The sequence below is a fragment of the Monodelphis domestica genome, chromosome 7 (genome assembly GCF_027887165.1).
Source record: "Monodelphis domestica isolate mMonDom1 chromosome 7, mMonDom1.pri, whole genome shotgun sequence".
Classification (NCBI taxonomy): Eukaryota; Metazoa; Chordata; class Mammalia; order Didelphimorphia; family Didelphidae; genus Monodelphis; species Monodelphis domestica.
The window spans coordinates 219,112,137-219,126,315 of record NC_077233.1 but is presented as its reverse complement, the minus strand read 5'-3'; the positions used below and the strand labels follow the sequence as shown (position 1 = coordinate 219,126,315).

At 35.9% G+C, this 14,179-nt stretch overlaps 1 protein-coding gene across 8 annotated transcripts in view; it reads right to left on the bottom strand.

The window, feature by feature from the left end:
- The window catches only part of MAD1L1 (mitotic arrest deficient 1 like 1), a 999,035-nt gene that overhangs the window by 381,566 nt on the left and 603,290 nt on the right, over nt 1–14,179 (bottom strand). For all 8 annotated transcript variants that reach the window (XM_056804306.1, XM_056804308.1, XM_056804307.1 and 5 more), the window contains one exon: nt 6,638–6,728. In XM_056804306.1, coding sequence (XP_056660284.1) covers nt 6,638–6,728 — 91 coding nt within the window. The remainder of the gene's footprint in view (nt 1–6,637; nt 6,729–14,179) is intronic.

The following is a 14,179-nucleotide window of genomic DNA, read 5'->3' as shown; positions in this document are numbered from 1 at the left end:
CTTTGGACTCATGTTTCCCCATTGCCTGAACAAGAAATTTCACCACCTGGTTAATCCTGAATCTCACTTTTGATACCATGTGACTACATGATTGGCTATCAGATATGACACATGCCTGGAATCAAACAGAGCTATGCATGATTTTCCCCATAATGCTTTATGACTTTGTTTAAACTGTGTCCCAATTTTTCCTTTCATTGCACATTTCTATAATCAAGATAGGTGAGAAGTAAAAGTTTCCTAAGTACAATACTAAATCTATTAATCAACAGGTTGATACTCAATACTCTGAATTACTATAATAAGATGCAAGTTTGAAAAATCTTACAATTTTAATCTGCATTTGTGGTAAAATTATAATATAGGGATGATATTCTCCTAAAGGAAATTAGATAAAGCAATAAGACAAAGAGGTAATGTAAAAGTTTTCTAATTAAATAGAATAGTAATTTTTTTAAAAACCATTACCTTCTATCTAAGAATTAATACTGTGTATTGGTTCCAAGGCAGAAGCATGGTAAGGACTAGGCAATGGGGGTTAAGTGACTTGCCCAGGGTCAAACAGCTGGGAAGTGTCTGAGGCCAGAATTGAACCTAGGACCTCCTGTCTCTAGGCCTACCTCTCAATCCACTGAGCTGCCAAGCTGCCCCCTACAATAGTAAATTTTGAGAAAACAAGACGACAGATTTTTTCTCTAAAAACTCTCCCTCTCTCAGTATATATATACATACACAAAGAAAATCATACATATATTATGTATATAAATATATATATGTATGTAATATGCATATAATTGTCTTCTAAATGTAACACTGTGGAAATTCTGGTTTTGATGTATTTTAATAACATTCTCAAAATGGGATTAAGGATTTAAAATACATAAAATTACATTGATGACTGTAAAGAATCTGAAATTACTTTTTTTCATTTTTAAGTTATTTGATAATTTTAAAAGACAAAAGGGTTCATTTTATAGTGAAATATTCAAGAATTTAGAAAGACTTGTACAAAATTTATGTAAAGATACAAAGAGCAAGAAGTATATAGAAAATAAATTTCTCTTTAATCTCAGGATTACAGAAGTAAATTTAAGAGATTGTACCAAATTGTATTGTATTGCTTCCTGATGGATTTTGGAAGATTTTAATCTCGGAATCTCTACACCTGATTTGGTTCAGAGAAGCAAAGGGTCATTCAGAGTCACTCTAAGAATGAAGTCTATTACAGAATATATAAGAGAGGATATACAGATACCAGATGACTACATGAGACATTTGGGACTTAAAATATGTTTATTAAATATATTTTGAGAATCAGTTATTAGGATACAAAGAGACTAGATATTAGTATTGATGATAATTATTTTATTGCTTTGGGTTTTTTTTTTTGTTTCATGATTTTTATCTTTAGTGTGTTTTCTTGGTTACTTTGGAGATATGTAAATTACTCTTCGCAAAATCAGTCCATTGTGAACCCTCTAAATAGTTTCATCTCTTTTATAGTCAAAATACCATTATATGGCCTCCACCTATGAATTCCTAAAGCACATGTAGAAGCCCCTATTGCAGGATCAATAATATTAGCAGCTGTTTTACTATAATTAGGAGGATATGATATTATACGAATTACAACATTCATTGAACCAGTAACTATTTATTTATCTTATCCCTTCATCATTCTATCCCTATGAGTTATAATTATAACAAGTTCAATTTGCATATGCCAAACAGACTTAAAATCATTAATTGCCTACTCATCAGTAAGCCATATAGGGTTAGTAATTGTTGCAACCCTAATACAATCTATACTCAGTTTTAATAGGAGCCACTATATTAATAATTGCTCATGGTCTAACATCTTCAATATTATTCTGTTTAGCTAATACCAACTATAAATGAATCCATAGTCGCACAATAATTCTTGCACGAGAATTACAAATAATCTTACCACTAATATGTGTTTGATGACTATTAGCTAGCTTGGCTAATCTAGCCTTATCACCCACCATCAATTAACCTTCTAGGAGAGTGCATAGTAATTATATCATCATTCTCATGATCAAACGGATCCATCTTATTATTAGGGTTTAATACAGTAATCACAGCTTTATATACTTTATACATACTAATTACTTCCCAACGAGGTAAATTTATACATCATGTGTAAATTTACATATCATGCAGCCAGATCCCAAGACTAATGTAAAGAGTTTGCTCCTAATTGTACATCTGAAGCAACCCATTTGTCTTAACTGAACACTGGCCCTGTACTATCAATCAGCTACTGTTTCCATGGCCCTATGAATGCTAACAGACACTTGGGAAGGAGTAGGATACTCTTTTCCTGAAGTCAGAGAATTGCACTTGTTCGTTCTTTCCTTTCCATCTTGAAAAGTCCCTAATCTCTCATCCTTTTAGAAATCAGATACCTAATGTTGAATTGTTTCTTTTTAATTGTTTGGCCTTAATTGATTATTTATACTGTATAAGGTGCTATTTTCCCCTGTTTTCAGGGTCCAGTCCTAGATTAATAATGCTCAGAAGATCAAAACTTTGTTTCCTCTATTAGTAAAACTCTGTAAGACTCAAGACAGAGCACTATCTCTACTAATACAGTGCATGATGGGACACAAAAGTAGCTATGTTTAGGCACACAAGGATTTCTGGTATACCTCTTTTGAGGTCTACCCTCATTCCTCAAATTCAGTACAGAAAGACATCATGCTTTTGCACTTGACTCTGGTGACTACGCAGTGAATACAGGTACTAGGACAGCCTCTCTCTTCTCCTATGAATACAAAGTTGATGGCAGCACTGGGTTATGATCAGAAAAGATACCTTCCTATCTATAGTATTAGGTAGCTCCCATCATGGTGAAACTCACCATAGTCTTTCTCTCTTTTTAGAATACTTGATTATTTGATCTTTTACATTATTTTCTTTTGAACTTAATAAACATGCATATTTTGATACACAAAAAAAGAATAGGAAAAGGGACATGTATGAAAACATGAATCTCTATTATAGCTTTTTGAAAAGTGTATATTAAATGTAGCAGGACAGGATGAATACGGTCCTGCTTCTCCACCTCCTTTGGAATGTCCTTCTGTTCCTCTTTTGTGTATTTTTTTAACATTGCACTGATGCTCCTTTTTTTTTTTGCATCACTATCATTGTAAACCCACTCTCCCCATATACTATTCCCCTATAAAATAAAAATCCTCCCTTGTTAAAAAAAATTGTTTGCAAAACACATTCACATGGGTGAAGGGGAGGGGGGAGATGTTAACTCTTGCTGGATACATTCTATAAACATCCTTCCTGTGCTGCCACTTACCTCTTCTTTTTTATTCTCTAATTTCCTGCTCATACATTTGCTTTCTTGCTTCCTTTTTCTCTTTCTCTGGGCCTCAGGACTTCCAGAAGTGTCCACAGGTATAAGTGAGCCCTGATCCTAACACTAGAGAAAAATAGAAGTTGCTGATCCCTGCACCTGGGGATGACACACATCTTCTTCAATTAACCAGTAAGAGCTAAGGCTCAGAGAGCCTCAAAAATTAGATGGTTTTCTAGCTTCAAATCCAGATTTCTTCTGCAAGTCTAGCATAGTTCTATAACATATTTAACACATTAAAGGGGGAATTTTTTTTTTTTAAGTTTGGACTTCTGTTTAATCAAGCTCCCTCAACTGCAGTATATCAACAACTCATCTACAATTTACATTCTTCCGGTGGTTATGCAAACAAAGCTAGGAAGTACAGAGGCAGGACTTATACCGAGTGAGGTCTTTCTGACTACTTCACTATATTTTCTCTACAATAAATACTATTGATATTAAAATAAATCTTTGTAAAATTAAGTAACTCGTTTTTATGTAGCCCTTCACATTTATAAAGTGCTTTCACTTCCCCACAAGTCCATGGCATAGGTATGAATATATTTATTTATAGATGATGATTCATATTTAAATGGTACTTGGTGATTAACAGAATAGATAATATACCTGATTTTACTAAGCCAGATAACCTTTTAAGGAAGAAAAGCCAAGTCTCATGATACTCATTTTTCATATGAAGAAACTGAGGTTTGTGTAGATTAAGTGATTTGTCACTGGTAGCATCAGTGCCTACTTCACTATCCTATACTGCTTCTATAATACATGATCTTTGTAGCTGTGCTGAGTTATGGTTTTTTAAAAAATATAAATATAGTTCAATTCATGCAGTGGATACTTGACTATAATTCAACTTAAATATTTATTAAGAATCAATTTGTGGGGCAGCTGGATAGCTCAGTGGATTGAGAGCCAGAACCTAGGAGGTCCTAGGTTCAAATCTGGCCTCAGACACTTCCCAGCTGTGTGACCCTGGGCAAGTCAATTGAATCCCATTGCCTAGCCCTTACCACTCTTCTGCCTTGGAACCAAGACAGAAGGTGAGGGTTAAAAAAAAAAAAAGAATCTATTTGCTATGCTCATAGCACTGGAAGAGATACAAAGACAAAAACAAAACAATCTGTACCCTCATGAAGCTTATATTCTACTGAGGACAGAGGTGAGGGTTGGGGTATATGACACAGACACAGAAAAGTGTTATACCTGGTTGAGTTTGATGGGGGCAAAAGAGACACCCAGACAAAGTACTTCAGGAATATTCAGGAGGGAAATCTTGATTAGAGGGGTAGGTTGTCAATATATTGTGCATCCAATGGTGGGTGTAAACCTTGGCTCCCCCTATTAGATTATTAGCTCCTTGAGACAATAACTTATTTATTTTATTTATAATGAACAAAGCCCTAGTCAGTGAATCACAGGTGTGAGAAATGGAAAGGAATCTAGTTCAACTCCTTCATTAGACAAAGGAGGAAAGGCCTAGAGAGGGGAGGGGATGTACTCAAGCAGCAGCAGAAGTATCTGAACTCAGATCCTCTGGTTCCAAATTCTATGTCTTACCACCAGATCCCCTAAATCTCCATATTCAGGATGCTGCCTACTCTAAGTGTTCAAAAGTTGCTGGCTGTCATTATTATAATTCTGTCCTTGTCACTAGCAACATCAAAGTACTTTGATAATTACTCAAACTATGATTTTTCCCTGGTTGCATCTTTAGCTGCTTTTAAATGCTGATGTGGAAACATGCCATGAGCCATTAAATAGAGACCTCTCCAAATGAACTAAATATGGCAAAATCTAGAAGTTACACTCTACATAAAGGTTTTAAAAGTTTCTAACTGAACAGAAGAATTGATTCTGATTTTATGCAGGAATACTAAATTCTAAAGGTTGAATGTGATATCCATTGATTGAACCAACAGTCAGTTCACCTGGTTCTTAGAGAAGATTCAACATTTTACAGCAGTGGGACTATTCAGCCCCATATTTTGAACGAAGGAATTCCCACCACCAAAGAATTGATACTTTATCCACCCTAGAAGTTACCAGATGAATACTCAAACTAGAACAGAAGACTCTTGAGAGAGTCCTGGCATAAAAAGCTCTCAGGAACATGACACATCTTCCATCTTGCATTTGTAGATGGGGAATATATTTAAGAGGGCCTGTCTGTGAGGCAAAGAAGAGAACAGAATGGAATGCTATGTGGGTGTGGCCTCTAGTTTAGCATCCTTCTGGGAAAGATTCAGAAGAAATCCCAATTATTTCAGTTGGGATTTATCTATGGTCCCCAGATGAGGATTAAACAGTTACCACTTAGAAGTGGCATGTGCTAGAGGCCAGAGAATCTATCCGCCAAGCCCCAAGCTTCTGATGACTGCAGCCCAATTAAAGGAGAGCTGGATGACAGGTCCTTGTGCTAAACATGGCACAACTGACACATTCAGCTGCTCTTAGCCTCCTGCTTTATCAAAGTTGTCACTTCTCCCATCTCTAAGAATTGGTAATAAAAAAGAGATTTGATTTGCCTCTAATAGGTGTCAAGATAAAAATCAATGGCCTGTCTGAAATCTGGATAATTTCAAACCTACAGGCTTTCTGCCACAAAGTAATTCACATAAAAGGGAAAAGGAAAGAAAAATGAAAACAATGCAAACAGCTAGTGAGTCTGAAGTTCTCCATTTTGAACAGTGCCAACAGAAGGAGTGTTTGATTAAAAACAAACCAAAGACCACACAGAAAACATCCCCTAATTAATTTCTGCACAGGGTTTTCAGTTGTAAAAGGAGCTTCCAGGCATACAGTGTTAACAGCCATAGAGCAACCATTCTGGCCATTAGTAACAGAGAGATGAGAAAGAAAAATCCCTTTGCAGGAGGAAGGGAGGGAGGGAGAGAGAGAATTGTTGCATCCACAATGCAAGTTTGTTTTAGAGAAAGAGAAATATTTTTTTTCCCAAAGGGACTCATTCAGAGAAAGTCCTGGCAAATTACCCCTCATACATAATTTAAACCATGTCATAACAACCTATAACAGGAGTTCAGAGGATAAGAGGAGTATTTGGAGAAAGGGCTCAATGGAATGTTTTCTGGGATGGAAAATAAACCTAGATATAGCCTATGAAATAAATCTCAGGACCATGGATCTATAAACATGGGAACAAACAGAAAGGAACAATGAGTTTGAAAGGGTGCTAAAGCAATGAGGTCAAATTTCAAGCCTTATTAGGGTTGTGAGGCTTCTCACCTGGAGGGTCAATTGCTCAAGCTGCATCTCAAGATTTTTCTTCTCCTCTTCTAACTTATTTCGTGCGGTTACCAGCTCCTCAACCTTTAACCTGTGGATGAAGTGAAAGGAGACATAAGATTAAATGAGGAAAATGCTTGGGAAGTTCAAATGAACAAATTAAAAAGCACTTATTGAACACTTATTATATACCAAATATTATGCTAAGCACAGGGAATACTCATTGAAAAAGTACAACTCTTGTTTTCTGGGAGCTAATATATATATACATACACACACATACATGTGTTATATATGTGTGTGTATATACATATTGAAATCCCAACGAAGGGGCAACATATCCAGTCTTTGCAAAGGAGGCCAAAAAGCCTGGCTCCTGGATTTAATGACAAAGTATAATTAATTCAATAATGAACAACTGCAGGTCCTAAGAGAACTGCATTTATAACATTTTATGTGTAAAACCTCAGAAGGGGGGAGATGGCAGGGGAATGGGAGAGTCTGGGAAAGGGAGATGGGGGTTTCTTAGCTGACTGGATATGAAACAAATGATTTAAAAGTGTGAAGAATCTTAGTTCAATAGAAATATAGTGTCTCTATTATAAGAAGTACCAGTCCCATGAAAATGAATTTTTTGAAACTTGGTGTTAGGAGAAGAAAATATTGGATGTATCTAGGAGAAGGAAACCATCTCTACAAAAATCTGCTTTTAAAAATATATAGATTAAGGAAAAACATAATAAAATATATAGATTAAGGAAAGACATTTAAAATATTTTCAATCACATGTAAATTTATCACAGAAAAGAGCAAATAGACTTGCTTGGTGGTCCTCCAAATGTTAATTAGAATGAGTAGGTTGAAGTATAGCTTTTGTTTTCCCATAACATTTCTTTTTAAATATGCTACTTCTGAGCAAAAACCCAGTAATCCAACCATCATAATAAAGACTGAAGATTGGGGAAAAAAAACCCAAAACAGCTCAACACATCTAACCAACTTACTATGTGTCCAATACTACATAAAATGTTACAAATTAATAATTCCTTACTTCTGCAATGGAGGAAGAAATTTTCAATTTTCTCAACCATTTACAGGGGTTAAGTATAGCTATCTAAATTGATAAAAAAATTCATTCCACATATCCATGCAAACAAAAAACTATGTAAATATTATTACTATTGTTATTATATTTTTATAATCACATCTATAACTATTAAGAAATCTTTCAACCTAGATATAGCTGTAAAAAGTAACTGATCTCCTTATCTAATTTTATAAAATTCCATGACTTTATATTTAGGCTACATATTTAATGTAAGCTTATTTTGGCAGTTAGTATAAATTTTTCTAAACCTAATTTCTACCAAAGTGATTTCCATCTTTTATTATTTTTTTCAAAATTAAGAACTTCATTAATAAATATTTCATCTTTTGTAAGGATTTATGTCCTAATAAAAAAGTCAATCGTGTGAATCTTAAAACTGCTCAGACTAGGGGGCAGCTGGGTAGCTCAGTGGATTGAGAACCAGGCCTAGAGATGGGAGGTCCTAGGTTCAAATCCGGCCTCAGCCACTTCCTAGCTGTGTGACCCTGGGCAAGTCACTTGACCCCCATTGCCTAGCCCTTACCACTCTTCTGCCTTGGAACAATGGAGGTACTTGGTCGGGAATGTATTGAGAACTTTTAAAATTACTCCACCTTACTCAGACAGTGCCTTAGGGGAAGATAAAGTTGTAAACTCCTTACTGAACAATGAAAAGTCCCTAACTCATACTTATAATAAAGCTAGAACCTTAAGCTAGGTCTATTTTTAGATCTAATACAAAAGGGTGCTAAATACCTATAAAGGTTAAATTAATCACTAAAAGGTCAAGCAACTTACAAAAGACAAGTTTAACAAAAGAGGTGTGAAGTACTCAGAAGACATAATCTACCCAGAGAAAGTGAAAACTAAAGAGTGGTCAGAACTAAGAACGGGCAGTCCTGGGAAAAAAGCATCTACTGTGATTGGTAGATGTGAAAATTTAGGGGAGGTGACATAAGAGAAAATTTCTTTAAAAGAATTCAGTTCAGTTTGGGAGCTGAATTGGAACTCTGAACTCAGTTCAGGAGTTGAGGAGTTCAGTGAAGGACTAGAGCTTGCTTGGGACGATCTTGTGGTGAGTGATAAAGACTGACTCTCTCTCTCCCTTAATTCCTTCATTTATATTAATTAAAATCTCCATAAATCCCAGCTGACTTGGGTATTTTCCTATTTGGGAATTTCCCATGGCGACCACTTATTTAGATTTTAAGTCAAACACTAAAATTATCCTTACAGTTTGGCCAAATCCCTTACAGGAGTTTGGCATTTTACAGTTTTTAACATTCACAGTTTTGACAACCACATTTTGGCGGTTACAATTGTTATGAAGGTGCCACACACAGATGAGAAAAATGTATTTCCTTTTTATTCCCATTCAATATTCTTCAGAAGTCTATCATATTTAATCTTTCTAAAATTCTATTCATCTCCTTAACTTCATTGTTTATTTTATGGTTAGGGTAATCAAAGTCTGAGAGGGGCAAACTAGTACATTTTTCTTTCCTCTGCAACTCACATGAAAGATGGAAATGTGTTGGGGTATTTGATTAATCATCACTTTAGGATTCTTTAACATCTCAAAAATAAAACCACTTGTGCCTACTGCTTGGCTTACTCAGTGTATAATTTGCACAAATTCCTAAAAATCCACTATCTTTAAGTGGTGATAAGATAGCAGGCCAACACAAATTATAACTAACTATGGCATATTCCAGTTACCTGTGAAGTCATCATGTGATTCAGGGACACTTCTATCTGTGGTACTGAAATTAATGGTGCTTTCAACCTATTAAAGTTTAGGTAGGTTCCAAATAAACTTGTGTTGGATGATAAGAACATATGTTGGTCTACCTAACTTTTTGTTCAGCCTTATGAAAAGATCTGAAAAAGATTAGCAATGTGTTTGTGAAAAAGATGTCAACAGCTTGGCTGCAAACCCTTCCATCAAATTTGAGATGCCTTGTACTCACTGCGTAACTCCTTTGGGCCAACATCCCTTGAGTCTATGTACTGAACAAGAAAGCAAAACCATGACAGCTTCAGGTCCCTATGAGCCAAAAATGTTTGATGCTTGGCTCAGTTATGGCAGCTTCGCATTGCTCTGTCCAGTAACTGAGGTCTTTGGCCCAACACACAAGGGGCTGAAAACAGAATACTGGTCTTGGCATTTTTAAGGTTTACAGATTTTTAAAAAACAAAACAAAAACAACTTGATATCTTTGCTTAGCCAAGGCTGATGTTTCATCTCTATTATGACAGGAAAAGGCAGGAAGGTGTTCCCAGAATAGAGCTGGGTTTTTTAAGTCTCTGAAGCAAGCTGCTTACATATGCCTAGAAAAACTTTTAGGGAATCTTCTATAAAAGATATCTCAAACTTGGCTGCTTACTTTGTTAGTTAGGAGGGATTTGGTTTATGACCTTTTGCTTAAAACAAACAAACAAAAAAGAGGATATCATTGGAGAACATACAACTTCCATGATAATTTGGGCTATACTGCTAATTAGAATGAACAAGTAAATGAAAATTAGACAAATTACAATCTCTCTGGCCTCCAGTTTCCTAATCATTGAGGAAGATGGGCAAGATAATCATTAAGATCTGTTCCCGTAACATTTGATGACAAAAAAGAAATGAATTGTCCCTGAAGAACAGTAATATAAATATTAAGATTTATTTATCTCACTGAAAGAATCATTGGACAGGGAGTTTGGATATTTATCTACTCTGGGGACAAGAAAAAGATGAATAGATAGGATGGATTTAGGTGAGATATTGGCAAAATCTCAATAAAGTTTAAGTTACAAAAGATATTAATAAGAGAAACAGTGGGATTTCAACTGTGATGATGCAAATGTACCCTCCCCCTTTGCCCCTTCCCACTGCCAGGTACACAAACAAGTTCCAAAAGGGCCAAAAAGAAGCAATCATGTGGAGGAAAGCAAATATTGTGAGGCAAATGGACAACAATTCCTGTCCATAACAAAAATAAACTTTTTGGCTATTGGAGGCAGGCCTCACACTTCCTCCTCATCTTCAGATGATAACTCCTTTCTGATCTTTGCTAAATTCACTGGAGATTACAATGTGATGATGGAGAATCAAGTCTGCATTAATGAGAACTGAGACAAGCCAAGACATTACTACTGTTGGGGGAGGTAAGATGGTTTTGAAGCATGATAAATCCATTGTGGAGAAAGGCTTGAAAACTCAAAAACCAACAATTTCCTTGAGAATACTAGTGAATATTTTGTATTTAGCCAGGAGTTAAAGGCGAGTCCCAGGTAGCTGGTTTAATATATGTCTTCTATTCTCTTTCATATTTCTAAAACAGAAACCTAGTTAACATCGGATGCCTGAGATTGGCTCGTGTTTTTCATGCCTTCACCTGAGCCATACCAATTTATACTTCCTGGATGGAAACTGTCTTCACTACTTGAGCTGCTTATTATCACATGTTGGCAGAGGTGCAAGTGTTCCATACAGGTGTGGCAACTGAAAGGCATGCTGGGCCTCTAAAGCTGGAAGCATTGTCATCTCCCCTGGCAAGCACAAAAGCCTGTCCCTCCCATCTGGAAGAAAGATGGCACTGTGGAGGAAGTCCTGAATGGGAATGGAAAAGGACTCCACAGAAAGATCCAGATGGCAGCGTAACTATGTTCTGAGCCGAGAAGGGAGATTTCCAACAAGTGTGACTAATAGGCATTGGCAAAGACATGAATTTCTTTTGAATTACAGTAACTCTACTCTGGTGCTAAATCCACAGACAACATTTAGGATTTACTAGAATTGCTACTTGACAGGAGAAAAGAAAGAGTTCAGATCTGTTCCAGTTGAGGTCTTTTGGTTGTGGCCTCTTAAGTCTTTAGTAAAGTTTCTTGCCTTTAAAATTTTACTTATTTGTTATAATGGAACAGTCTAGACTGTTAATGGTTAAATTTATGTCTCTGGTTAAATGGTTAAAATTAAGTCTCTAAGTACTATCGGTAACATTAATCAGAACACTATGGATGAATACAAGAAATGGGGTTGCCCAGAAAAAGGAGGCATGGGGGAAGCCAAGGTAAATATGAGGGGGTGGGTCTCTCTCTTTCTCTCTCAGACTATGAATGCTGATTGAGGGGAATTAAAATGGATGGCCTTGATTTTTATAGTGGTTAGCACATGCTTGTCTATTGGCAAATTTTCAGAAATGAATGTGAAACAAGAATATAAAGTGAAATGGTTAAAAACAAGAGATATTATAAAACATATGATTCTTAATACTAGACCAATACTCAATCTCAGGAGTAATATCTAGAAGATCCAATATATAAATGGAATAACCAATGTGTCTACCTCCTACTTCTGAATGTGATCTTAATAAAAAGGTTAGACTGAAATGATCTATCACAGTTTCTAATAATAGAAACTATGATAGGAAAAATCATACCTGAAAGGCACTGCAATACTCTAGAACTCTGGGGATGACCACAGAGAAATGCACAATATGAAGAAAATCAAAGGAAATTTGTATTATAAACCCATAATCAAAGTTAATACTATAATCCTAATCTGATAAGATAAAATACTGATGGGAAAAGGATGATGCATTTTTTTTTCTGGGGGTTGATTAGAAGCTAATGAACAGTTAACAAGTAACTTCTACATGAGAAGTTATTTAATATACCATTTTTTAAAAATCCTGTATACATGTCAGACCTTTGGGAGGGGAAAGACTTTAAAGCCAAGCAAAACATAGAAAGAATTACAAAATGTAAAATAAATAATTTCTACTACATCAAATTAAAAAGCTTTTGTACAAACAAAACCAATGTAACTAAAATCAGAAGGGAAACAACAAATTGGGGAAAAATCTTCATAGAAACCTCTGACAAAGGTTTAATTACTCAAATTTATAAAGAGCTAAATCAGTTGTACAAAAAATCAAGCCATTATCCAATTGATAAATGGGCAAGGGACATGGATAGGCAGTTCTCAAATAAAGAAATCAAAACTATTAATAAGCACATGAAGAAGTGTTCTAAATCTCTTATAATCAGAGAGATGCAAATAAAAACAACTCTGAGGTATCACCTCACACCTAGCAGATTGGCTAACATGATAGCAAAGGAAAGTAATGAATGCTGGAGGGGATGTGGCAAAGTAGGGACATTAATTCATTGCTGGTGGAGTTGTGAACTGATCCAACCATTCTGGAGGGCAATTTGGAACTATGCCCAAAGGGCGATAAAAGACTGTCTGCCCTTTGATCCAGCCATAGCACTGCTGGGTCTGTACCTCAAAGAGATAATGGGGAAAAAGACGTGTACAAGAATATTCATAGCTGCGCTCTTTGTGGTAGCCAAAAATTGGAAAACGAGAGGATGCCCATCAATTGGAGAATGGCTGAACAAATTGTGGTATATGTTGGTGATGGAATACTATTGTGCAAAAAGGAATAATAAAGTGGAGGAATTCCATGGAGACTGGAACGACCTCCAGGAAGTGATGCAGAGCGAGAGGAGCAGAACCAGGAGAACATTGTACACAGAGACTAATACACTGTGGTATAATCGAACGTAATGGACTTCTCCATTAGTGTCAGTGCAATGTCCCTGAACAATCTGCAGGGATCTAGGAGAAAAAACACTATCCATAAGCAGAGGACAAACTGTGGGAGTAGAAACACCGAGGAAAAGCAACTGCCTTACTACAGCGGTCGAGGGAACATGACAGAGGAGAGACTCTAAATGAACACTAATGCAAATGCTAACAACATGGCAAAGGGTTCAAATCAAGAACACATGTGATACCCAGTGGAATCACGTGTCGGCTATGGGGGATGGGGGGGAGGAAAAGAAAATGATCTTTGTCTTTAATGAATAATGCTTGGAAATAATCAAATAAAATATTATTTAAAAAATAGGAGAAATGGAGGGGAATGTACAAGATTATCGAATTCAATGTCAAATAAATCCTTTTTTTGACTACACCAAAAAAAAAAAATCCTTACCATTGTTCCAAGTATCAATTCTAAGGCAGAAGAGAGGTAAGGGCTAGGCAAACAGGGTTCAGTGACAGATGAGAAGTGTTTGAGGCCAGAGATTATTCCAGACCAGGAGCTTCAACCACTGGGCTGCTTAGATACCCCAATAATGCATTTTTGAGCACTGAAATTCAAGAATGTGGAAGAAATTACTGAAGAATTTTCCCATCTCCTCATTTCCAGGACCCAGTTTTTCAAGAGAAGAAAAATTATTGTCAACAACAGGTAAAAAAAAATGGCAGGTTAATCATATAACTCTTTCTCTAACTGCCCATGTAAAACAGAGCCTGTTAAACACATAGAACCATTATGCCATTTTGTTTTCTTTGAAGAAACTGAAGTTGAAGGATTTTTCTTAACTATTTAAGAATCAAAATGCCCTTTTCCATCATGGCTCATAAATTGGTCTGACAAATCATCTTAGCACCT